Genomic DNA, 23,900 nt, shown 5'->3' with positions numbered 1-23,900 from the left:
AGTGTAATGCGACAGACTCCTTTCATCGGCCCTATTGCTATCCCAAACTGCTGCTCTGCAGCAGCTCCTTGTGCGTCGGACACGATGAATGATGAAGCGCGAACTGCGTTAGAGGAAAGGGAAAAAAAACGAGTTCGGAATAGGAGCAGGGTCAGTTACGTTATGCCCGCCTTGCTTCAAAAGCAATGAAGCAGTGAGCATGCTCTGCGTTACCATGCGCGTCGATGTAACTAGTCACGGGTCACCTACCTGTAACAGTGGATCAAGACAGCCGAAATGTGCTTGCACTTCGCGGACAGTCCAGCTGTGCACGAGCACTTCGCTTCAGTGATGGAGGGCTCCCGGAAAACACCGGCGATTCGAACGAGGATCTCGTGTGGGTCCGCAGTCACGCCGGATGTTTGCACACACAACGCGACCACTTCCAGCATGCCACTCGCGCTTGCAGGACCACTGGTGCCTGCTAAAATGAGATGTTCAGAATCGACAACCCGCTCCCCTTCTACAAAACATCGCGAACTACAGTCACATCGCAAAAAAATTAATATTTGTGTCAGAGACAGCGGATGCGGGGACCTCCGTGAATCCGCCATGCTGCACAGTGTGGCCAGACCGTGCCAGACTCCGCAGCGCCCTCTCATGTTGATTTGAGTTGCGAATGGGTGTTAAAACTCTACCCAGCTTTTTCCCCTTGCACTCGACTTGACAGCGTAGCGTTCATATAACAGCAAAGAAGAAAGTGGAAATAAGGAGACAAAAAAATTTGTTTTTCACTTTGCGGCCCGAACAGCAAGAACGACTCAAGGCACGCCGGATTAACGGTGATACGCCTTTATTGCGCTGCTTTGATTAAAAAAAAAAAGCAGCGGAAGACCCGGACAAGAAGTCGACCATCGTCAGCTAAAACCAGCGGAAGGTCAAAACACCAGCCTAAGCAATATCGCTCCACTTTTCATTCTATATATACTGTTGGACGTTCAAAGGAGTACAGACACAATTTTGAAGGTGAGAGAGTTTGTGAGATTTGTTTGTATGACACACGCACACATCATCTACAAAGTATCAATGGGTGATATAGGCGACAACATATTTGAAGTCAATATTTTTTAAGTGTATGCCGCGCAATTGAGCGCGAAACGTTGCATCTCGCGACATCAACTTGGTTTTGATGTAAACAATCAACAGCCGCCAACGTTACGAGTTTGTGTTGGCTGCCATGCTTCTGCGAGTGCTTTCTGCCGCAGTTGTGAACGCGATGCTCACGTGCACCTCATGCTATGCCTGATGCCGCGCGCGGCGCGTGCTTGGTTCTTTTTGTGTGCTTACGTGGCCAACCGTTAAGTGGCAAGCTCTGAAACCGAAACTTCGCGCTTTAAAAGCGTTCGCAAATAACTGCTGTAGCCGACCAGGTTCCCAGCCGTGATAAGAGGGGCATTAGCTGCTTATTGCGACAATATATATATATATATATATATATATATATATATATATATATATATATATATATATATATATATATATATATATATATATATATATATATATATATATATATATATAATTTTTCTTTGTCAGTATACGTCATTTAAAAATGCAGGGAAATATAGCATGAAGGTGGCGGGCATTTTGAAACCGGACCTTTCGTGACATTCAGGACACAAACACATTTCTTACCTGCTTTCGTAGCGTTTGCACTGCGACAGCGTGGAGGGGAGTAGTGAAGCGCAAGAAATTTCCTTTAAAACGATGCATCTACGCCTATATAAACATGCCCGTCTGACATACTACTCTTGTTATCATTAATTCAAACGTGATCAAGCACCAGGTGTAATTCTGCCGGGACACATGTGATGTATGCACACCCATCAATTTGCGCGAATATTTTCCATAGACGTGCGCACGAGGGGGGGCCACCGCCTTCCCTACCCTAATCATCTTACAGATGGGCGCAAAGTCTGCTCCACACTTTTACTCAGTCGGACCTGTCCCATCGTTGTGCAAAGGGAAGGGTTATGGCCACGCAGGATTTTAACGATAACGGCGGCCGAAGGCGCCTGATGCTGAATTCCAAGAACTCTATACTTCCCATCTTCACTCATGGAAAACCAGGGACCAAAGGCAGGCCATTGCGAGGAGCGTGTCATCGCTTCATTTTCCTTTTTTCATCCATTGTGAAGCTTGTTGGAGCAACACCCTCTAGTCTAGCTAAGGCCTCTTCAGTCCTCGGTGACGTCATCGCACTAGGACGGGCGCGGAGGACGCGCGCGCGTTCGTGTACTTACGGCGCGTTGCGAATCTATTCGTTCATGCTGTCTGCCGTTTCCCGAAAGCACCGACAAAGCAGCTCCGTTGTGGTGGGGTGACGTAGGCGCTAGGAGAGGAGGATATGGAAAGGCCTTAGCTACAGTCGGATACAACTTTAGAAATTTATGGACTCTTCGCTGCTTGGAACATCATGGCGATGTTGGTGCATCGGCATGTTCGACAAGTTTATCATCTATCTATCTATCTATCTATCTATCTATCTATCTATCTATCTATCTATCTATCTATCTATCTATCTATCTATCTATCTATCTATCTATCTATCTATCTATCTATCTATCTATCTATCTATCTATCTATCTATCTATCTATCTATCTCGCGTACTTAAATTTAGGTGCACGTTAAATAGCCCCAGGTGACCGAAACTTCCGGAGTCCTTCCCTGCGGCGTGCCACAAAGCCATGTCGTTTCTTTGGCGCGTAAAACACAAGATATTATTATTGTTCTGTTGATAGTTCGTTGAATACCTCGTCAGGGTAAATAGCTTTTAGTATTTGCCTCCCGCAGGGAAATTTTGTATTTTTTCCCTGCAAATAAACAATGTTCAATGTTCAATAGTCAGCATATGTGTTGTATGGTTTACTTCTCCTTTATCTATGCTTGTACGCCTTATTTTCTTTCGTGAACAATTAGTAAGGTGAAAAGGAAATGTGAGCGAACGCTTAATTGCTCTTTAGCCCTCACGTATTCGACGCTTGCGACCGTCAACATCGCCCAGTGCTCCGGTTTTCTCGGGTTGTTTCAGCTAAGAGAAGCGTCCGGCCTGCTTCCGCATTCTGAATGAGCCATTCTCGTTCAGCAGCCGAACAAAGCGTAATGAGCCGCGCGAGCGAGCAGCAGCGCCGCCTCCTTGCAGGCTCGCGCCGCACTTGCCGCTCGCCATCACCGCTCCGGGATGAAGGGAGAGGGTGAGGCCAGCTGTGTTTGCGCTCTCTGGCAGCTGTGGCCGCTGTCGCCTAGGCAACCTTCAGCGCATCCTCCTTCGACGGGGAACTCGGCCGGTTGCGGGCGTTGCGGCAGTCGAGTGCGCGCGGCCGGTGTACACGCACGCGCGCCAGAACCGGCCGTATCGCGTGTGTGACGTCAACACTGTCTGCCGCGCTCGTGCTTGTTTAGCCGGCCGTGGCGCGTGCGTGCAGCCATGAGCGCTGCGTCGAGCGACGACAGCGGTGTGGAGCTGCACAAGCGGCGCAACAAGCGCAAGTCGAGCGAGCCACGGCGCCGGCGGCTGCTGAGCGGCCGACCCCGCCCCTGCAAGGATGCGGACACGACCGAAGACGATTCGGCTGAGGAGCGCGTTCCGACGATTCCATCGGCCGTCGCCGGCCGCGGCTCCGTCATCCACGAGGTGCGGCGGACGGCGCCGGACGAAGGCCTCGACCTGACCACCACGTCCAACTCGCCGGCTACTTCGGCGACGTCCACCACTGCCGGCGGCGATGACGAATGCCTCCTGGACTTGCGCTCGACGGCGACCCATCCGTCGATCTTCGAGTCACGGGAGACCGGCGTCGTGCTGTTCGGCGGACAGATGACGCTCTCCGAGCAGTCGGCGCGTCGCGCGCCGGCCCTTCGGCCCGGCTCCTGGACTCCACCGTGCAAGAGAAGCGCCGCAGGCGACGGCGCCTCGACGGACAGCTTGCGGGACACCTCCTGTCTCCGGGAGAAGCGGATAGCGCTCTCTCTGTACGGCAACGCATCAACATCCTTCCCTAGTGCCAGCACTTCAGCGGCGCGTGAGACATTCGACGCGAGTGACGTGGAACTAATTCCGAGGACTAGTAGAACGTCTCCGTGCTTGGACAGTACTAGTGGCAGCAGCCGTTCGGCGCAGCGCAATTACAAGGGTATGACCAGGCAACGGCGCATCGAGGCAAACGCCCGCGAGCGCTCGCGCGTACACACTATCAGCGCGGCGTTTGAAGCGTTGCGGCGCGCGGTGCCGGCGTACGCGGACAACCAGAAACTTTCCAAGCTCGCCATCCTGCGGATCGCGGCTGCCTACATCGTGGCCCTGGCTAGGCTCAACGAGAAAGACTACAGCTACGACCAACGTGCTCCCTCGTTTGCCGAGTGCATCGACCTGTGCACGCGCACCATCCAGGCCGAGGGCAAGGCTAGGCGCAGAGGCTCCGCGGCCGCCACTGCCACCAAGGTATGCACTGACGTGTTCGACCTTTTCTGCGCAGAGCAGTATTACCGAACCTTCATCAAAAGGGTCTCGTGCTTCCAGCCTATTTTGCACTGCTTACACAAGGCCTCGAATGTTGCCGCAGCTTCACGAGTGCACGTAAAGAGTTTTCCGTATAGGCTACTAATAAGAGGATATCTTATTATTAGTCTGTACGTCGAAAAGTTGATAGTTGGGCATGCTGTGTGTGGTCTTACAATTTGATGTTCATGGCAAAAACTCGAAAATCGCATGTGTCGTGTGTATTTTTTGTTTATTATTATCGGGGTGTGTAGTATGGTGGATAGTTTAGAAGTGCTTTGAATACGGTTTTGGTGAGGACAGTAGTATCCTTCAGTATTCTGGCGTGAAAACACGACGCGGCCATTGGTGGTCAGTCTCTTAAGACAGTGAAGGAGTACCTTTGGCCATCTACTGTCGCGCGACCTAGTCATATAGAAAATAATTTTTTTGGAGTAAAAGTAAGGCTGAGGCGCACTTGGCAGATATCAAACAGTTGTCTGTGTGGACGGTATTATTTTCGGTTCACGGGTACTGCTATCTTGGGGTTTAAATGTGTGCATTCTTTATTTTCGTTTAATATGCAGCGAAGAGCCAAGTTAAATCACCCAAAAAGTGATCCAACGCGTCTGTACGATCTTTCTCACGTACGTGAATCAACCCTCTATATAATACTGCGACTTTCGGTATCATGGTTGATTATATCACATCCCATAATGGTGGTGCTCAGTGATCAGCATTGGCGTGGCCAGGTGAGCGGGTCGCCTTCCTCCTAAAACAGAAACAAAACAAATTGTGGCTACGCCCCTGTCAATCAGGTATTTGTCTCTTAGGGATATCATCAGGTCTTGTGTCTGGAACAAACACTTGCCGCAGATAGAAGACAAAGGGGAGCAGAACAAAACGGCAATCCTTTGCATCACGGAGTTGCTGCGCAGTGTCGGTTTTGACACATATGGAAGAACAAGAATTTGCGAGAGTGGGGAACTGCAGGACGGTCACGTAAAATCACAGCGAATGGCTCGCACATATGGAGTGCGCAAAAAAGCAGGTTCGGTACCGCAGGTAAAAGAGACAGTTTTTACTGCTTTTATAGCTGGCGAAGTAATGTCGAAGGAAAATCAAGGTACAGCCAGGTACAGCGACGAACACAGTTAGGGTGGTCAGGCGAGCGCGTGGCTTGCGGCAAGGATAGCGCCGCGTAATCGCCATTTCTGGAAGCATTGCGCACGCACATTATATGTGCTTGGTGTACGAACCTTTCCACTGTTCGCACCGCGTTACTATAGGACGACCGTTCATAGTCTGCTAGCCGCACTGTTGCCTGCTGAGCTGATACCTCCGGCTTTTGAGGGTCAATCTGAATTAGAAATCGGTGCGTGAAAGAGCAGTAATAAACAGTTTCTGTTTGAACCAAATTGCCAACTCTCTGTTCAAATTCGGTTTCTTATGCCAGCGGTATCTCATGCCAGAACGCCCCTCCTCGCTATGCACGTTTTGCTGAATGATAATAAGAATTGTTGGGGTTTAATGTCCCGAAACTACGATACGATTATGAGGGACGCCTTAGTGGAGGGCTCCAGAAATTTAGGCCACCTGGGGTTCTTTAACGTGCACCCAAATCTAAGTATACACGGGCCTCAAGCATTTTCGTCTTCATCGAAATGCGGCCAGGATTCGATCCCGCGACCTTCGGGTCAGCAGTCGAGTATCATAACCAGTAGACCGCCGTGGCAGGTTGAACCTGATTTTTAAAGGGTCCCTGCAACACTTTTCCAAGTAATCATCGAATGATTTCATTAAAGGAGTTTATTGCCTCACGAATCGACTGCCGCTAAAATCCGTCAAGTACGAGCGGAGTCACAAGGATTTGTCGCACGCTTTAAGCGCCTTTTCTCTTTTTTTCGTACCAACGAGCGCGCTCAAACGCAAATGAAAGGGGGGGGGGGATGACAAGAGAGCAAGAAGGTACGTCCGTTCGTCAGCAAGCGTTGAGCACTTTCATTCCTTTTTTCCTTTGAACACGCGGCTTACTTTCAGTGTGGTCGCTAGCGGGCGCGCGGGCACATCGCGGCATCCCGCGGTGGCCGCGGTAACTTTGTAGCTCACGATGCTCAAATCGGCCAATGGCCATGGACTTTGGGTTTATGGCGCGGTCGTTTGGGTTTATGACATCATTTGTCGAGGGAAGCGGGAGCGATTCCTAGCCGACTTGGAGAATTAATTGTAAATTCCAGGCCTCGTGCTGCGCTATAATGTTTTGTTCACGTGTTTTCAGGAGCCTCAACTACCGATTGAAAGCGTTTTCTGGCCATGCTGAAAAAGTGTTGCAAGGCCCCTTTAAAGCAGCAGTGAACTTAAAATGCTGGAGGAATCATTTTAGCAAGCAAAAGCGCGGATACAACGAGCCTCTCCAGTAACACGATGAGCGCTGTCGAAAGATAACCTTGCCAGACGCGTACTGCGCATGTGGAATGCTTAAATCGACTGCCGTACAGTGCCGTTGGCCAAGCGTTTGTGTGTTTACCGTAACTAGGCTCATCGCTGCACACATACTAATTAAAATTTTTATCCGTGTATAGCTGCCTTCATACCGCAATTAAGTGCCTGCTTTTACATACCAATACCGAGGCTCGTCATGGTTTGAGCGCTGCAGAGAAGCGACCGATTTTCCTGACGACGCTCTCCACTGAGCCCGCATGACGATGATAACGATGCGTGTGGCCCTTTATTGCATCTGAAGATTACCGGATACCCCAGGAAAAGCCAGAGTTAAAATTGAAAACGAAAAAAAAAAAAAGAAAAAAGAAACGAGCCCTGTCATCGCCCAGCAGTGTGCGGGACAGTTCTGCTTCGCTTTACCACAAATGAGCGGTATCATACCCCCCCCCCCCCCCCTACACACACACACACTGCCTGCTTCAAAGACACTAGATACGGTGTAGTGACATGATCATGAGGAATGGGAGCGCATTCCTCACCATGGAAAACAGGAGTTCGTAGCAGAGAGCGCGCAGAAAGTGCGTAAAGTAGCATTGTCGTTATTTATTTTTTCTAAACGTGACTCAACTGTGTACACAATTTCATAACGCAGGGCCTTACCTTGATCAGCACAGCGATTTTAGCACCTCTTTTATGCGTTATACCGTGATTCATAATGGTATGCAAACCATTCGAACGTCGCGCTGGCATGAAGCACGTTGCAGCACGTTACGTTACGACATATTGCGTTATGTGGACACTGAAAACGCAGCAAGCGGAGGTGCCGAGTGCAGCGCCGGCAAAACTGGAGAGAGCGTCAGAGTAAGTGCATGAAGATATCCGGCAATCCCGCTGATTCACTGCCAAGGCAGCGTGTGCGGTTCAATATTTGCAGGGGCGGGGGGGTTAAGCGTTTGCTCCCGATCCAGGTGAAGGTGCACAGGCTTCGGTGAAGGGATCGGAGAAAGCAGCATTGAGCCCAAGCACCCCTAGGCGTGTGCACTCGAGTCCTATTTATAGGCGGGAGCCGGTCTTCCAAGTCTGCATCGGTTCAGTGCTTCCGCTTGCACAGCAGCCCGCTCGCCGCCGCAGGAGCTTGCCATTGACGCAGTAACCCTTGGCATCGCAAACCATCCCTTTCTTCCGATTAACGTTGGTCAGCGCAGGAGCGCCCCCATGTTTGCGGGATCATGGCGCTTTCGCTGAAAATTCTGCTCGTCTCGGCATGGGCGATCTGGCCGGAGACAGTCTGGTGCCTGAATCGCTCTGGTGGCACTCTATGCCTCCCGGCGACGAGTGAGTTCACGGATGGGATTCGCCGAAAAACTGAAATGTGGGCAGGCTGGTGGCGTGCGTAATTTTATGGTCGAAATTCATCATGACAGCGCAAATGATCAATACAGACATAGAAAAAAGTTCTAAAATGCACGTTCTGCATCTAGACCTATTTCACGGCAGCAGGACGCGCAGGCTCAAACACTGGACAGGGCAAACATGTGAGAAAACAGCGCGAAGACAGGGTGAAAGGCGTTGACAAGGTAAGCACTGTTCGACAGTGTTAGGGGAAGATATCCACTAAAAACAAACCGAAATATTAGGCATGTGCCTCAGGGGCGTGCACGAGCAAAAGTTAAAGAAAGGAGACGTTTTGGCGCACCTGCCTGCGCACTGTAAAGACTGCACGTGTGAACCACGGTTTCAAGGGATAAAGGTTCTGTACAGAAGCCAAGATCAAACAGCTCGAGAGCTATTAGAAGCTTACTTTATTAGAAAGAAAAATGATGATTGTGTCAGTGACACCTCTATCAGATTATTTCAATCGGAAATGTCTTTCTTGGACAGGTGGCTGCCCCACTAGACTGATGAGCGGACGTAACTGTGTCTGCGCATGTCAAAACTCGCTATATATTGCTACGTCTTTCACTGAATAAAATGAGTTGAAAGTTTACCGCCCGTGTCGTCGTGCCTCCCTCTGTCCTCGTCTTTTTTGTGCGGTCAAAATGTCAAACAGTAAGCACCAACGAGGCCAAACGCAAGTTTTCCTAAGGCGTAACCAGAATTTTTTATTTCTGGGGGGGGGGGGGGGGGTTAATTATGCTTTATGTATGTTCGTACGTGCGTGTATGTATACGCAAGCAAAATTAAAAATTTTGGGGGGGGGTTGAACCCCCCCCCCCGCCCCCTTGGCTACGCCCCTCATGTGCGTTCACACATAATAAACTATCATTTCAGTTGTGTAAAAGAAACAGTGGCCGTTTGTAAAGGCTCTATTCAAGCGTCGGTGTCTTTCCAGAATAATGGCAGAGAAGACGCACGCGCATATTTTTCGTGCTTACATTCTACATTGACAGCACCTGGAACGTTTCCCTTCATGAGTGGTTATTGAAGGTGCGCAACAAAGGCACGTTTCGATAAGGAGTGATTTAATTTACATCGTTTGGTCTCGCCTATGTGCACCTCTTCATTCGTATTTGCGCACTTCAACGAGCACACTGCCACAAGCACTTTAATATAATAATATCTGGGGTTTAACGTCCCAAAACCACGATACGATTATGAGAGACGCCGTAGTGGAGGGCTCCGGAAATTTCGACCACCTGGGGTTCTTTAACGTGCACCTAAATATAAGTACACGGGCCTCACACATTTTCGCCTCCATCGAAAATGCAGCCGCCGCGGCCGGGATTCGATCCCGCGACCATCGGGTCAGCAGTCGAGCGCCATAACCACTAGACCACCGTTGCGGGGCTGCCACAAGCACTTTATACCTCAATCTTGCTTTATTTGTTGCTGCAGCCTCCTTAACCTTAATTCATAGAGAAAGCTACAAATATTTACAGCATATTTCAATACCACACGCGTCATGTAGGTAGCGGTTCTGGATTAGTAGCAGGACACGTGCTGTTTGCCCCGAATGAGCCGCACGGTATCCCGATCGAATTGGTAAAATGGCGAACGAGTCATGTATACATATGTGTAGCCTGTGCACATCGGCTCTGGACATTATAGCGCAGATTACGTGCCCCAACTTTCTAGAGCGACCAAGCCTGATCGCGATCGAATTTCTCGGTGTCGATTGGCTCATTTGCGCAAGAGAGCCGATCGCGATTATCGATAATTTTGATCCTTATCGAAAGTGCCTCTCGTGACTGGGGCATAAGTGATGTATATATCGTTAGAAAGAGGCACGTGGGACAATCGTGGTCGCTTGTCATCACTAGCTGCGCAGATTCTGCAGTACTCTCGCAATTTGCAGTTGTTTGGAGCAACACTCGTTTAACTGTACTAGCACAATGGGTGATTTGCAAAAATGTTACTGTGCATGCACGAGCGAAATTATTGCCTAATCAAATAACCTCGAGTACGGACTAGCAGAATGAACACATTTTTTTTTTTCATTCAACACTATGTCTGCTTTCCTTTCTTTCGTTTCCGCATTTACCTACATTGCAGAGCGTACCAGTGACAGTTTCCCCAGGAAAACCATGTGCAGGGTAGCTATGTGAGGCGGGATATTCCCGCCGCAATTTTTGAAAAGCCTTCGTGCCTTCTCCCCCCCCCCTCTCTCTCTCTCTCTCTCTCTCTCTCTCTATATATATATATATATATATATATATATATATATATATATATATATATATATATATATATATATATATATATATATATATATATATGTCATGTAAAATTTACCCGACTCGCTTCTTTTACCAGATTTATCTTAGCGTGCCATGTGCTACACCGCGTTGCCAACGTAAAAGTTGCTTCGTGTTTAGTTGAAAGCTGCCGGGCAGTAACTGTGTGGCGCCACAAATAGGGGAAGCAATGCAGTGAAACGGTGGTTTACCCGACGGTCTACGTCCAAGAGGGACGTGCACCTGTGGCATGAAAGCCGTTCGCTTTGGCCGGCGAAGCTGTCGCCCGCGGCACCTGAACGCGTGGAGGGGGGTCAGTGCTACGTCGGGGCGGCCAGCAAGGCGCGGCCGCTCGCATCCGCCGGCGGTCGATCCGCAGAGGGGGGCGGCGGCCTTGGCGGCCTTGCCCTCCGCCAACCGGACACCGCGCTGCCCCCTGGGCCAACAACCGCCGGCAGAAGTTGCAGCCCGGGAATCCGCCACAGGGCCCCGGCCGACTCTGAGGGGGAAGCGACGCGGCCCCGGCGGGAGACGGTGCCAGTCATGCAGGCTGGAGCGGCCGTCGCGGCGGCAGTGATTGAACGGCCGCCGACCATTTCAATTGCGCAGCGGCACTTACTCACCGGTTACGCTATTGGGCGGCAAATGGGCTCCGCTAAGCTGTCCTCGTCGACGAATAATGTAAGAGCAGCCGAGTCGTGACCACGAGATTCGCGCCGTCCACGCAGGAAGGCTCCGAACGCCCATGCTCACTTTAAATAAATTTACGAGACGTTGTCGATGGCTGCCTTGTTCCGTCTGAATACTCTGGCGCTTGCTCTTAGTAAACAACTAGTCAAATGACCGCAGTTGAAAATGATAATGTTCGCGCCAGGGTGCCAGAAAGAAATGTTTGTTTTAACAGCGAAGCTGTTTAGGCCGTCGGTAACTTGTGCTCCGTCGTAAGAAAATACCATCACCATGAACCGGTACGTGCTCTCTTTATGAACCGGCACGCGCAAAACTCCTTAGGTAGGTATGCGCCCGGGGAATTGGGCAATCCCCACTGCCGAGTACAGCAGGTGCGAGCGTTAAACGAAAACTCTGCTCGGCGAAGTGGAGAACGTGAAACACGCGCTAGTGACTTGTGTAGAACGGGTGCCCGGGAGCAGGATCGTCATTCTCTCGCCATGTGTAGACCGAAGAGAGGTCGAACGCCCGAAGAAGAAGCTGCACACAAACAAGCACGTCGCGCTGCCGATGGAGAAGCTGCTCGACGTCGCCGTGCCGGTCTGGTAAATACAGCCATGGAAACGGAGGTCAAGCATCGACGAAAGAAGGGAGACCCAGAGTATGCCGAACACTATGACTTGTTTGATGGTTTACCATTTGACTAGCCATGACTAATTGTATAATAAACACGTATATACTGTGCTAAAGTCTGATGTAATGATTTGCCTTTGCTGGAGACTCGGCTCTAGCGAGGCTAAAAAAATGACGACGCTTGCGGTAACTCGCGCATGGCTTAACACAGCGAAGCTGGTCGATTTGAAGTTTGACAAGCCTAGTGAAACCTTAGAGGAGTAATGATACCTGCTGAATCTACCGCGGGAAAACGTTGGCGAGAAACGCCATGCCGCGCACAAGACGCGCGAAGAAGCGGGCGTAAGGAGGGGCTGCTCGTGAGCACGCAATAAAAGAAAAAGAAGTGTTCAACCAGGGAAACAGGGGTGTCGGTCTCTTATCTGTCTATATTATTGGTGCCGAAAACCCGGGAGAAGGCAGACATCATCCGCACCGATACCGTACCAAGGATGGACAAGTTACGCATCGAGGCGCCCTTTGCAGAATAAACCACGCCAGTTGAGAGAGGTAAATGTATTCATTACCTCTCTCAACTGGCGTGGTTTATTCTACAAGTGGTGCCGAAGACCCGTCAGGAGTTTTACGCGCCAGGACCCTCCCTACCGGAAGACAGCCTCTCGGAAAGCCAGCGGAGGACATTGCCAATCAGGCCGGTGACAGAGATGTCAACGGCGCAACGGAAAACCAGACTGGGACTGTGATTTCAAGCAGGCCCATCAACGAAAGTTGAAGCAAACTCTGTTCTACGAATGTGAAGGTGAGCGACAGCAATCAAAACCGTGAGAGAGACAATGAACCGTCTTAAAGAAAAGCGCAAGTCGCGTCGACAAATGAACAAGCGCTTCATAAATGAGGCTAAGAGTGTTTTAGAAAGCGACAACATCGGCACTATAGCGTCACTGACAGAGACTGGAAGTGAACAATGCGGAATTAGACAAGTTGAACGAGATGATAGAGGAGCACATTACCGACGAGGAGTTCGCTGCGGAATTTGAGGCGGTCATGAGATACCAAGATGCTGCTAGAGGAACGATCGGAGAATTAAAGGCTAGACAGGCACTATTGCGACTTAGCCGGCCTTAGTCCGTGACAGCGCCACTGGCAGCAACGCCTATTGTTCAACTGCGTGACGAGAATCGTGCCCAACGATCCATAAGGCTACCAACGCTTCAGTTGCAGACATTTTCTGGAGAAATTTGTAAGTGGCCTGGATTCTGGGAACAATTTAAAGCATCAATTCACCAGGATGAAGCATTCACGAAGTGAGAGAAGTTTCATTACTTAAGAAACATACTGAGTGGCGTAGCGGCAAAAGCGATAGAAGGCCTTCAGGCGAAGGAAGAGTGTTATGATGATGCCATCGACATCCTCAAAAGTCGCTTCGGGGACAAGCGTCTCATAATTCAGGAGCACCTGCGATGTTTACGAGAGCTGCCGAACGTCACGCGCTCCAATGACGTCCAGGACTTAAGGACTTTGTACGATTTCGTCCAATGCCATATACGCGGATTGAAAGGCCTCAACATTAGTTCGGCTACTTACGCCACGATGATGACCGACGTGTTGTTCAGGGCTTTACCGACAGATATCGTTGTTGGATACCACCGGGATCAAGCCAGCGGTACATCATCTTCCAACGAGACACTTGGTAGCAGCCGCGACATTTGAGCAGACGATGACTTGCAAGGTTTGCTCAAGTACCTTCGAATAGAAGTAGAAAGCCGCGAACGAAACCGAAGCAGTGAAAGTATGGAAAAGTGACACTCCCGACCTGGAGTGAAAAGTGCTCCGTCTTCTCAGCCACCAACAGCAGCAGATCTATGCGCGTCCTCGAAGACAGACAACAAGGCGTGTATATCTTGTGGTTCAGCAAACCATATTACTGAAGAGTGTACCTGCAATATAAGCAGAGAAGGAAAACTCAAGAAACTGACTTTTGAAAACGGCTGCTTTCGTTGTACCATGGTGGGTCACCGAGCCAAAACTTGCCGACGAACGGTAAAATGCGGCAAATGCGATGGAAGACATGTGTCTTCAAAGTGTGACCCGACATGGAAGCCCAAGAAGGCTGAAATTCCAAGTAACGCAAGTGCAGTCGCAACCAACAGCCTTCATACAAGCTCATACGCAAGTCTCGGCGAAGACGTTTTGCTGGAAACCTACGACTGTGTGTTACAGGGCACACGAAGTGCGCCTACATCTATGGCATAGCAGGCAGTGGTAGCCAACGCACCTTCATACCAGAAGACGTTTCCAAGATGCTCGGATTGAAAGAGCTTGGAAAAATTAGCCTTAGTATCAACATCTTTAGACAGACAAGATCCCTTTCAAGGCTGCACCGCGTCGTAGAACTTCGACTGCGTAGTCAGTACGACAACATGGAGAACTTAATTCAAGCTATTGAAATTCCCTTCATTTGCAACGACGTACTGCGGGTACCAGTGAACCATGAGTTCATAAGAGAGATTGAAGACAGCGCGTGCCCCATTGCTGACAAGCTATTCTCACCTGGAATGGCCGTTGTACCTGGAATAAGCTTCCTACTTGGAGCGGATCACTTGTGGAAATTCATGACAGGAGAGATTCGACGTTGCTCCGGTAACAGGGACTTTGTCTCTCTTGGTTCTACATTCGGATGGATGTTTCAAGGGCCACTCCTCTTCAGTACGTCGGTCAATTTAGCCACGCAAGTGAGCGTACTACGTGTGAATACCTCAAGCGAAACGACCGACAAGGTTCTACGAAAGTTCTGGGAACTTGAGAGCATTGGAATATTACCAGAGGATGACAGCATAGCCAAACTTAGTGCTTCGGTCCTGGAAGAGTTTCAGAGAAAACTCATTTGTCGATGGTCGCTATGAGGTTGCCCTTCCATGGAAAGAAAATGGCGGAAAACTTGACAGCAATTGAGTGGAAGCTTTAAAGAGAATGTTGTCACTCGGAAAGATAAAGAAGCGTAACCGTGATTTCGCAGTAGAATGTGAGTCGACCATAAGCCACGTTCCATATGAAGATGAGACACGCTGAACGGGTGCCCAAAGAACCTGAAGAAAGTACAAGGTACCATCTATAGGATTTATTACATGCCGCATCATGCCGTCATACGAAGCGAGTCTACGACTACAAGAGTACGTGTGGTCTTCGACTAGTCAGCCCATGAACCTGACTACTCTTCCCTAAACGAATGCTTAGAAAAAAGTCCCAATCTGCTGACTGACTTGGGGGCTCTTCTCATACGATTTAGGATGAATCAAATCGCTTTAACGGCCGATATAGAGAAGGCCTTTCTACAGATCGGTATTAGAAAGGATGACCGAGATGCCCTGCGGTTTCTCTGGTTCAAAGACGTTCCAACTACAGCAAACCCGGAACCTGAAATTGAAGAGTGGAGGACGACCAGAGTTCTCTTTAGAAACGCAGCGAGCCAATTTCTACTAAATGCCACTTTGCGACAACACCTGACGTCCATCCAGGGCAAAATACAGCCTACAGGCCAGATGTTAGCCGAATCTTTTTATGTAGATGACCTTCTCGTGAGAGCTCCAACAGAGGAAGAAGCTCAGCAAATCTACAGAGAAGCCAACGTTATGATAGAATCAGCAAGTATGCGTCTGAGGAAGTGGGCGTCAAACTCGAAGGCTCGTGAATTGTTTGCTGCGACTGAGGAAACCGACATTTCTTTGGGCTCCGTGAAATTGCTCGGACCTATCTGGAACCCATCGACATACGTTATGACGGTTGCTTCAAAGTCGGCGCTTGGATGCTTGCAGACAGAACGTAAACCGTGTAAGAGATCTGTTCTGCAGACGGTGTCAAGAATAATTGAACCAATGGGGGTGATAGCACCTTTGATTATAGAAGCGAAGCTACTATTTCAAGAGCTATGGAAGAGAAAGGTTGGTTGGGATGATGAGCTCCCAGAAAATCTTGGTATACAGTGGAGTAAATGGTTCTCAGAATTACATCAAATTCAAGAGATGGCCATCAATCGTTGGATGGATGCTTTGCCAGGAGATGGAACTACGCAACTATATCTGTTTTGTGATGCCAGTCAGAAAGCTTATGGAGCGTGTGCGTTTTTGAGATATGTTGGACAGAACAAGACTATCTCTACGTCCTTCCTAATGGCTAAATCAAGAGTAGCACCTTTGCAGAAAGTTACGCTGCTCAGACTCGAACTTCTGGGAGCGGCGTTTGTACTAGGTTGGCGACGTTCCTTATTAGGACCCTCAAGACATTTGAGCATAATACAGACGTGACCTTCTGGACCGATTCCACCATCGTGCTGCATTGGATCCGAGGAGCGCCATCGCAACGGCAACAGTTTGTTGGCAATAGAGTGTCAGAAATTCAACGCAGCTTTGACAAAACTCGATGGCGACATTTTCCTGGGATTGATAACCCCGCAGATGATCTTACACGGGGCACAGCGTTGGAATCCCCGAGCCGCGACAAACTGGTGGCAAGGTCCATCCTGGTTAAGAGAGGAGGAAGCAACATGACCGACGAACACGCTGAATACGCCATGGGATGAAGGAGACTTGAGCGAGTCCAGCGGCGTACAAGTCTTACATGTGAAAACATTTGGGCCGATTTTGGACCCGGGAAGATACTCGAATCTTATAAGAGTACTGGGAATTACAGCGTGAGTCTTAATATTTATTCAGAACTGTCGAAACACAAGCCCTCGAGAGAAATTATCGAGCATAACAGAGAAGGACATGAACAAAGCAGAAGATTATTGGATTAAAGTAGTGCAAGAAGAAGTATACTTGGAAGAGATTGACGAACTCGACAAAGGGAAATAGTTAAATCAACGGTCGAGTGTGAAGACGCTCCATCTTTTTCTGGATGCGGAAAGGCTACTACGTATAAAAGGCAGCCTACAGTTAACTCAAGAAACAGAAAAAGTGAAGCATCCTGTACTCTTGCCTGCGCTTCATCACTTCACTAAACTTCTAGTCCGTGACTGTCATCGGCGCGTCCTTCATGGAGGTGTACAAGACACTCTTACTGAAGTTAGAGAGAACTTTTGGACACCTCGTGGCAGACAGGTCCTGAAGAAAGTTATCGGTGGATGCAACACATGTGCGAAGTACAGAGCCAAACCAGCGAGCGCCCCTGTGGCACCCTTACCACGAGAGTGTGTAGCTCCGATCCTTTTCAGACTGTGGGAATAGCCGGTCCGCTGTACGTGAAAACGGACAATTAATCTTCAAAGAGTTATATAGCTATATTCACGTGCGCCGTCACAAGAGCTATACACTTAGAACTGATCTCCAGTGTATCAGCCGACAGTTTCATGCTAGCCTTTCGAAGGTTCACCTCACGTCGTGGATTACCTTGTGTTGTATATACAGGCAATGCACAAGTCTTAATTCAAGAAGACTTTAAAGGAAATGTCGTCTTTATCGGGTGCCTTATTCAATGGCCAATTTCAAGAATATTGCTCTCAAAGCTTGAATAGAAGTTTATTGCAGAAAAGGCCGCATGGTGGGGAGGCTTCTGGGACAGAATGATAGGAACAGTGAAGTCCACCCTACGGAAGATCCTTGGTCAGCAAAGGCTCACGCCGGAAGAGTTGACCACAGTCTTGTACGAGGTAGAAGCCGTGGTAAACTCCAAGCCTCTCACATACTTATCATCGTCACCAGAAGAAATGGAAGTACTGACACCAGCCCATATTTCTTGACTGGTAAAAGAATCACTGGCATTCCCTACGACAAACACGAAAGCGACCTTTCAAGCTGAAAGGCCACAGTTACAAAAAGATGGATTCATCGCGCACAGCTAATTGAGCACTTTTGGAAAAGGTAGAGAAAGGAGTACGTTCTGAGCCTCCGTTCAGCGCACCATGCCAGTGTTCAAGCTCAAGAATCTGACAGTCTTAAAGAGTGAATTAGTCGTCGTCTATGAAGATAACTCTCCGCGGCAACTTTGAAAGACTGGAAGAATCATAGAGCGATACCGAGGAGATCGGAACATCAGAGCCTGCTTTGTGAAGGTAGCCAACGACTCTGTCATACGAAGAGCTGTACAACATCTCTACCCCACTGAACTTTCGTTGTCTTAGATGAACCGATCTGCGCGCCTTTTCTGGGGGCGTAAAACTCCCGGGTTTCGGCACCACTTGTAGAATAAATCATGCCAGTTGAGAGAGGTAATGAATATATTTACATCAAAGCAGACTATAGTACCGACATAGTGTTCATGGCGAACGCTACCGCTGATTTTCCTTTTCTTCTCTGTGTCCGCTCGCGCTAGCGCTCTTGCACAATAGAATTCTTCAACACCCTTCGCGGTGCCACTACCCGAATACTGTCTGAAGCCAGCGAGATCCTCCTGCAAGGCACAGTACAGTCATCCGCCGACTTGCAGGAACTCATCGACGGGCTTCGCGACAAAGACTAAGCTCTTACCAAACTGAACAAACAGATCGCCGACGCCCTTGACGGTGAGGAGTTCGACGAGGAAATTATGGGCGCTCTGGATTACCATGAGAAGATCGTGAAATCCATCAGCAGGCTTCGGTCCGCAATGAACGCACGTGCACCGGTTGGTTCTACCGTCATCGAAGCCAACCAGCCGAGGCATGCGGATACAATTGACGGATTCAGCAGCTCCGTGGGAGCTGCCCACTCGGACACCATCGGTAAAAGCCTCGCCGGGCACAGTAGCCCACGAGCACCGCGTTTGCGAGTCGTCTTGCCGAAACGTCAAGTGCCCGTCTTCAGCGGCGAGAACCGTGAGTGGCAGGGGTTCTGGGACCACTACGAGGCGACCATTCACACGCACCCCGATCTCACCGGTATCGAGAAGTTAAAGTACTTGAAGACGTACTTGGCTGGCACTGGGAAGCGGGCCATTGAAGGAATAAGCCTTACTGAAGCGAACTTCACAGCCTCCTTGCCATCGAACCAATCGAGACATCGTCGCAAGTAGCAAGGCTGCGGGACCTGTACCAGCAAATACAGTTCAAGTCCGGCTGTTTGGAAAGTCTTGGTATGACGCCTTCAGAGTACGCGGTTGTTTTGCACAGGGCGCTGATGCGCTCATTGCCAGAGGACCTGGCGATCCAGTACCGAAAGCACACGAAGACCGACACAGACGTCGCTGACTGCAGTCAAATCGAGAGACGAGCAATTCAAGGCAATCTTGAAGTTCCTTCAAGTGGAAGTCGAAAGTAGAGCGGAGAGTCGAGCGTCACGCGAGAAGGCCACTCCAGGGAGGCCGTCGACGAACCGCAAGGCTGCGGACACCTCATCGCCGTCACATCTACCGTCCACTCTAGCCCTGACAGCACGGTCATCATCGCCAGGTATCACTTCAAGGCCTGCACAGACATGTCCCCTCTGGGGCATCTCAGGCCACGTGACTCGTGATAGCCGGGTCGCGCTATCAGCATAAGAAAAGCGCCAGCGTTTTTCCAGCAAGAGCTGCTGTTTCAGGTGCGGGAAGCAAGGGCAGATTGCTCGCAGTTGCCGAACCGCAGCCTGGCTTAAGTGCGACCGATGCTCAGGACGCCATATTTCTTGATGGTGAAGCGCTAAAAGAAACGGGGACTTACGAAGAACACAGGACGCAGCGCTACTAGCAACTGAGTTTATTTTGAATACAACGCCCTCATATATACAAAATGTACGTCATCACTAACACGAAAGTTCATTGAACACGAAAGCTCAGAACACGAACGCGAACACGAAAGTTCATTGAAGGGGGCACCGTATTCACATCTAGCAATGCACTGTAAAGAGTGCACATGCAACCCTGACTTTGAAAAAACCACTGTTGTTGACAAGCACGCCGATCGAACTGTCAGGGAGATCGTTGAGGCTTATCAAATAAGGAAGAGTGGCACTGCTTGCGTTAGTCAGCCATCCATTTTGCTATCGGATTGTGAAGTTGCTTTTTTAGAGAGAACGTAAAATGAAGTGCATTTCTTGCCTTGGTTGAGGTGCATGCGCGGTTTTTATCTCTCACCTGTTTATTTCTTTTATGATCACGTGTTAACGTTTTTTTGGCTTTAGTGATGACGTACATTTTGTATATATGAGGGCGTTGTATTCAAAATAAACTCAGTTGCTAGTAGCGCTGCGTCCTGTGTTCTTCGTAAGTCCCCGTTTCTTTTAGCGCTTCACCATCATGAATCTATACCAACACGCCCAACTGGCAGTTATTCTACGCCATATTTCTGCTCTGTGCGACATCTGGGGCCGACGAGGATCCGACAGTCCCCAATCGACTGGAGCTGAACCCCGAGAGGCGGCCACTCAGCGAGAAAAGCAGGTAACAACGGCTCCTGCTAGCAGCACGCGTTCGTCGTCTGTGTTGCTCCAAACAGCCACAGTGTGGGCATCTGGAAACCGTGGCCGTGTGCCAGTGCGACTGCAGCTTGACACGGGCAGCCAACGAACGTTTATCCGAAAAGACTTGTCGCAGCAGCTTTGCCTGCCTTACACTGGATATGAAGAGATGGACGTCTACATTCGGCGGGTCAAAGCACCCACGGCATTACCAGTGCTGAAGGGTCAACGACACGCTCTGTGGGCGTATGGAGCCGATCGAAGTCGATCTCGAGGCACTGGAGGTGCCAGAGGTCTGCACCGTAAAGGGTCCGGCTTTAGAACCAACCATTATTGATATGATGCGTGCCCGCAATCTGGCTTTTGCTGACGAACCTCAATGGGACCATCCTCAAGACTCCACGATAAGCGTTTTGATCGGTTCCGACCACTACTGGAGGATAGTCACCGGACGCGTCGAGTGTTTCACCGACCATCTCTGTGCAGTTGAGACTATATTTGGCTGAGTCATTCAAGGAATGTGCGTTAACGTCTACCATACTTTGACACCGCGTAACATCAGTGCAACTGCCTTGTTCCTGGCTTGTTCTGACGACTGGCGCACTGAAGTCCGACCTGGAGACGCAGATGTGGCGCCTGGACGCCATCGGTATAACTGACGGACGAGAAGACGACGTCAGCAAGCACCCAGCGCTCGTCCACTTTCGTAGCGCAGTACACAAGAGCGCAGGACGCTACGTAGTACCGCTCATGATCAAGACGCCAGGTCTCACGTCTTGTACTAGCCGAAGTGTGGCTGAAACCAGGCTCAAGCGTTAGTAAAGCCAAGCATAGCCTAATATGGCCAATTAAGACTTAGCAATACCTAGTAAGACCAAGAAAAAAGCCAAGACATATTAAGACCTAGTGGGACCAAGTGAGGCATAGCAATGCTAAGTTAGACCTAGTAAGACTTAGCAAAACTTAGCAAAACCATGTCAAACTTCAAATTGACCAGCTTCGCTCTGTTAAGCCATGCGCGACTTAGCGCAAGCTACGCCATTTTTTAATTTTTTTGTTTCGTTCTGGGTTTAGTTTCGTTCCTCTGAGAAAAGTTCCGTGTCTGTTCCAGAACGGGAAAAAAAATGTTCTTGATGGTTTTGTTTGCATGCAAAAAAATTCGAAGCAATGTAACGACAAAAACATAGTATTTATTTCTTTTTTCCCCGTGAGTGAAATGCGAATTCTCTGAGCAGGCTGAATGATTTGCGTCAAGGGAGTGAGCATGATCTGAGAAATCGAGTGACCTGCGAGACCGCTGTTCTGATAAGCTTGAGCGCCGAGAGCGCCCTCTCTACGCTGACCTGTGTGGCGGCACACCAAGGGCCACTTACGCTAATACGTACAGCTCTGGTGGCCACTCTTTTCGTTCTTCCCAAAATTTCACGACGTCTTCACTTTGGGATCCTTGCTTTAGTTTCGGATTGCCAACTTTGCCCTTGAATCGAAAACCGATAAAAAATGTTTCGCTTTCACGCCGAAACAAATAACGGATAACGTTTCAGTTACGTTTTCGTACCGGTCAAAAATATTTTTGTCGGTAACTTGTGTTCCGTCGTAAAAAACTATCATCATCATGAACCGGCACACGCTCTCTCCATTCTCTTTAGAGTGAAGCTGTTTAAGCTATCGGTAACTTGTGCTCCGTCGTGCAGAACTCCACAGGTGAGTATGCACTAGCGTGTGCAGCAGGTGCGAGTGTCAAGCGAACGCGTGAAAAAGGGAGAGAAAGAAAGATATAGAACGAACGAGATAGAAAATAGAGAAAGAAACAGATAGAAAATAGAGCGAAAGAAAGGGGAAGAGCAAAATAGAAAGAAATAAAGGCCATAAAGACATAAAAAGACAAACACATCTGCTGAGAGAGAGAAAAAGGGATAGAAAGAAAGAGGAAGCGATAACTAGAGAGATTCGACTGCTGACCCGAAGGTCGCAGGATCGAATCCCGGCCGTGGCGGCTGCATTTTCGATGAAGGCGAAAATGTTTGAGGCCCGTGTACTTAGATTTAGGTGCACGTTAAAGAACCCCAGGTGGTCGAAATTTCCGGAGCCCTTCACTACGGCGTCTCTCATAATCATATCTTGGTTTTGGGACGTTAAACCCCAGATATTATTATTATTATAACTAGAGAGAGAAAGAAAGAAAGAAATACAGAAAGAGCGAGAAAGAGAAGGAAATGGATGGAGTGAGAGGGAAGGAAATAGAAAGATACAGATACAAAAAGATCACCGCATCTCCCCTAATGTGAATCATGACGAATTGCAGAAGTGTTTGTTTGTTTGTGCGCCTGTTTGTGTTCCTCTTCTGTGTCCCGTTTGTTTGCGCTGCCAATTTTCAGTATGAATCATGACGAGTTGCGAAACACTGGGTATCGTACCGGCATGGCACCGTAGGTCACCCGTGCGTTGCCACTGCGAATGTAAATTGAGTTACATAAAGTGTATATATGTACAAATGTATTTATTTGACTCCTCTTTAATGCTCCTCCATTTCTATCCTCTTGTTATAATTCGTATGTCGTCTTGAGTTCTGGATTTCGTTTTCCCTTCTATATTACTGCTTTGTGGTCTGTGAAATGGAGAACCAATGGTTCGCCTTTGAGGAGGAAATGCGGCGGACTTCTAAAGTTGTCTTCGACTCAAGCTCTCACGGAAGCATTTCTTCAGGATTTCTCGTTGAAGACAATCTGTAAGGCACGACACCTTCCACATCCCACTGTGAACATCCTTCAGAATTGTGACAGCCAGATTTGTTGATTTCGGGAACGTAGTACCTTTAATTATTATTCGATTTCACTTTTATCTGAGACTTTATAATCGTAAGCGTAATCGCAACATACTCATATGTTTCGACTATAGACCAGAACACAGCGAATTCCATGCGCATCGCCATATTTGCATCGCGCGTCACGCCATCTATCGCACACGCGACGAAACAACACGCGCGGGCTGCCACGCCAGCAGACGCTACACAGAGCAAACGTGAAACTTCCGAAACTCAGCCCGTCGGAGAGCGTGTTTCACGTCTTTTCTAGCCTGGACATTTTCGCTGATTTTATTGGAACATCAAGAACATCTTCCTCATGCAAGTCCACAATGTATACAGTACGTGCTGAGTGGGCTGCGGAAGCAACCTCCTCAGATATGTATGCTGTTACATTTGTAAAAAAAAAAAAAAAACGTTCTCGCAGTAGTACGTGTGAATCGTAATTGCAGTGCATCTCGCGAAAGAGTGAAACGATGTTTTGTTGCCCCATATTACAAGTTGTGCACAAAGTTTTGTGAAAGCTCATCATTTCAGCATGCATCGCGTAATAATTAGAGTACGCTTTACGGGTAGTTTCGCGGAACGTAATTTTTGGTTCACGGGCGCTCTTACAATAATGCGTCTTGCTCACAAAAGCGTGCTATCAGAGAGTATAACCTGAAGTATCGTTCAGCGATCCCGTTTGGAAGCTACCTGCGCTATTTTATTCTTGTAACGATGGTGCTTTACAAGCGAAACTGTGCTACTCTTAGTTAAGCCGGTTAGCTACGCCTGCGACGCAAAGGACACTGGCGCGAGTACTGTTTACTTACGT

General features: G+C 48.9%; 1 protein-coding gene across 2 annotated transcripts in view; it reads left to right on the top strand.

Annotated features, from left to right (window-relative positions):
• Positions 1-3,342: 3,342 nt before the first annotated feature.
• Positions 3,343-23,900, top strand: part of LOC119402667 (transcription factor Atoh8) — a 41,452-nt gene continuing 20,894 nt past the window's right edge. For both annotated transcript variants that reach the window (XR_007416952.1, XM_037669784.2), the window contains exon 1: positions 3,343-4,481. Coding sequence is in view for 1 of the 2 variants with exons in the window: in XM_037669784.2 (XP_037525712.1) it covers positions 3,468-4,481 (1,014 nt within the window). In the remaining variant the exon portion in view is untranslated. The remainder of the gene's footprint in view (positions 4,482-23,900) is intronic.

The sequence above is a fragment of the Rhipicephalus sanguineus genome, chromosome 1 (genome assembly GCF_013339695.2).
Source record: "Rhipicephalus sanguineus isolate Rsan-2018 chromosome 1, BIME_Rsan_1.4, whole genome shotgun sequence".
In the NCBI taxonomy this organism is placed as follows: domain Eukaryota; kingdom Metazoa; phylum Arthropoda; class Arachnida; order Ixodida; family Ixodidae; genus Rhipicephalus; species Rhipicephalus sanguineus.
The sequence above is the reverse complement of the archived record's forward strand: the minus strand, read 5'-3'. Positions and strand labels throughout refer to the sequence as shown.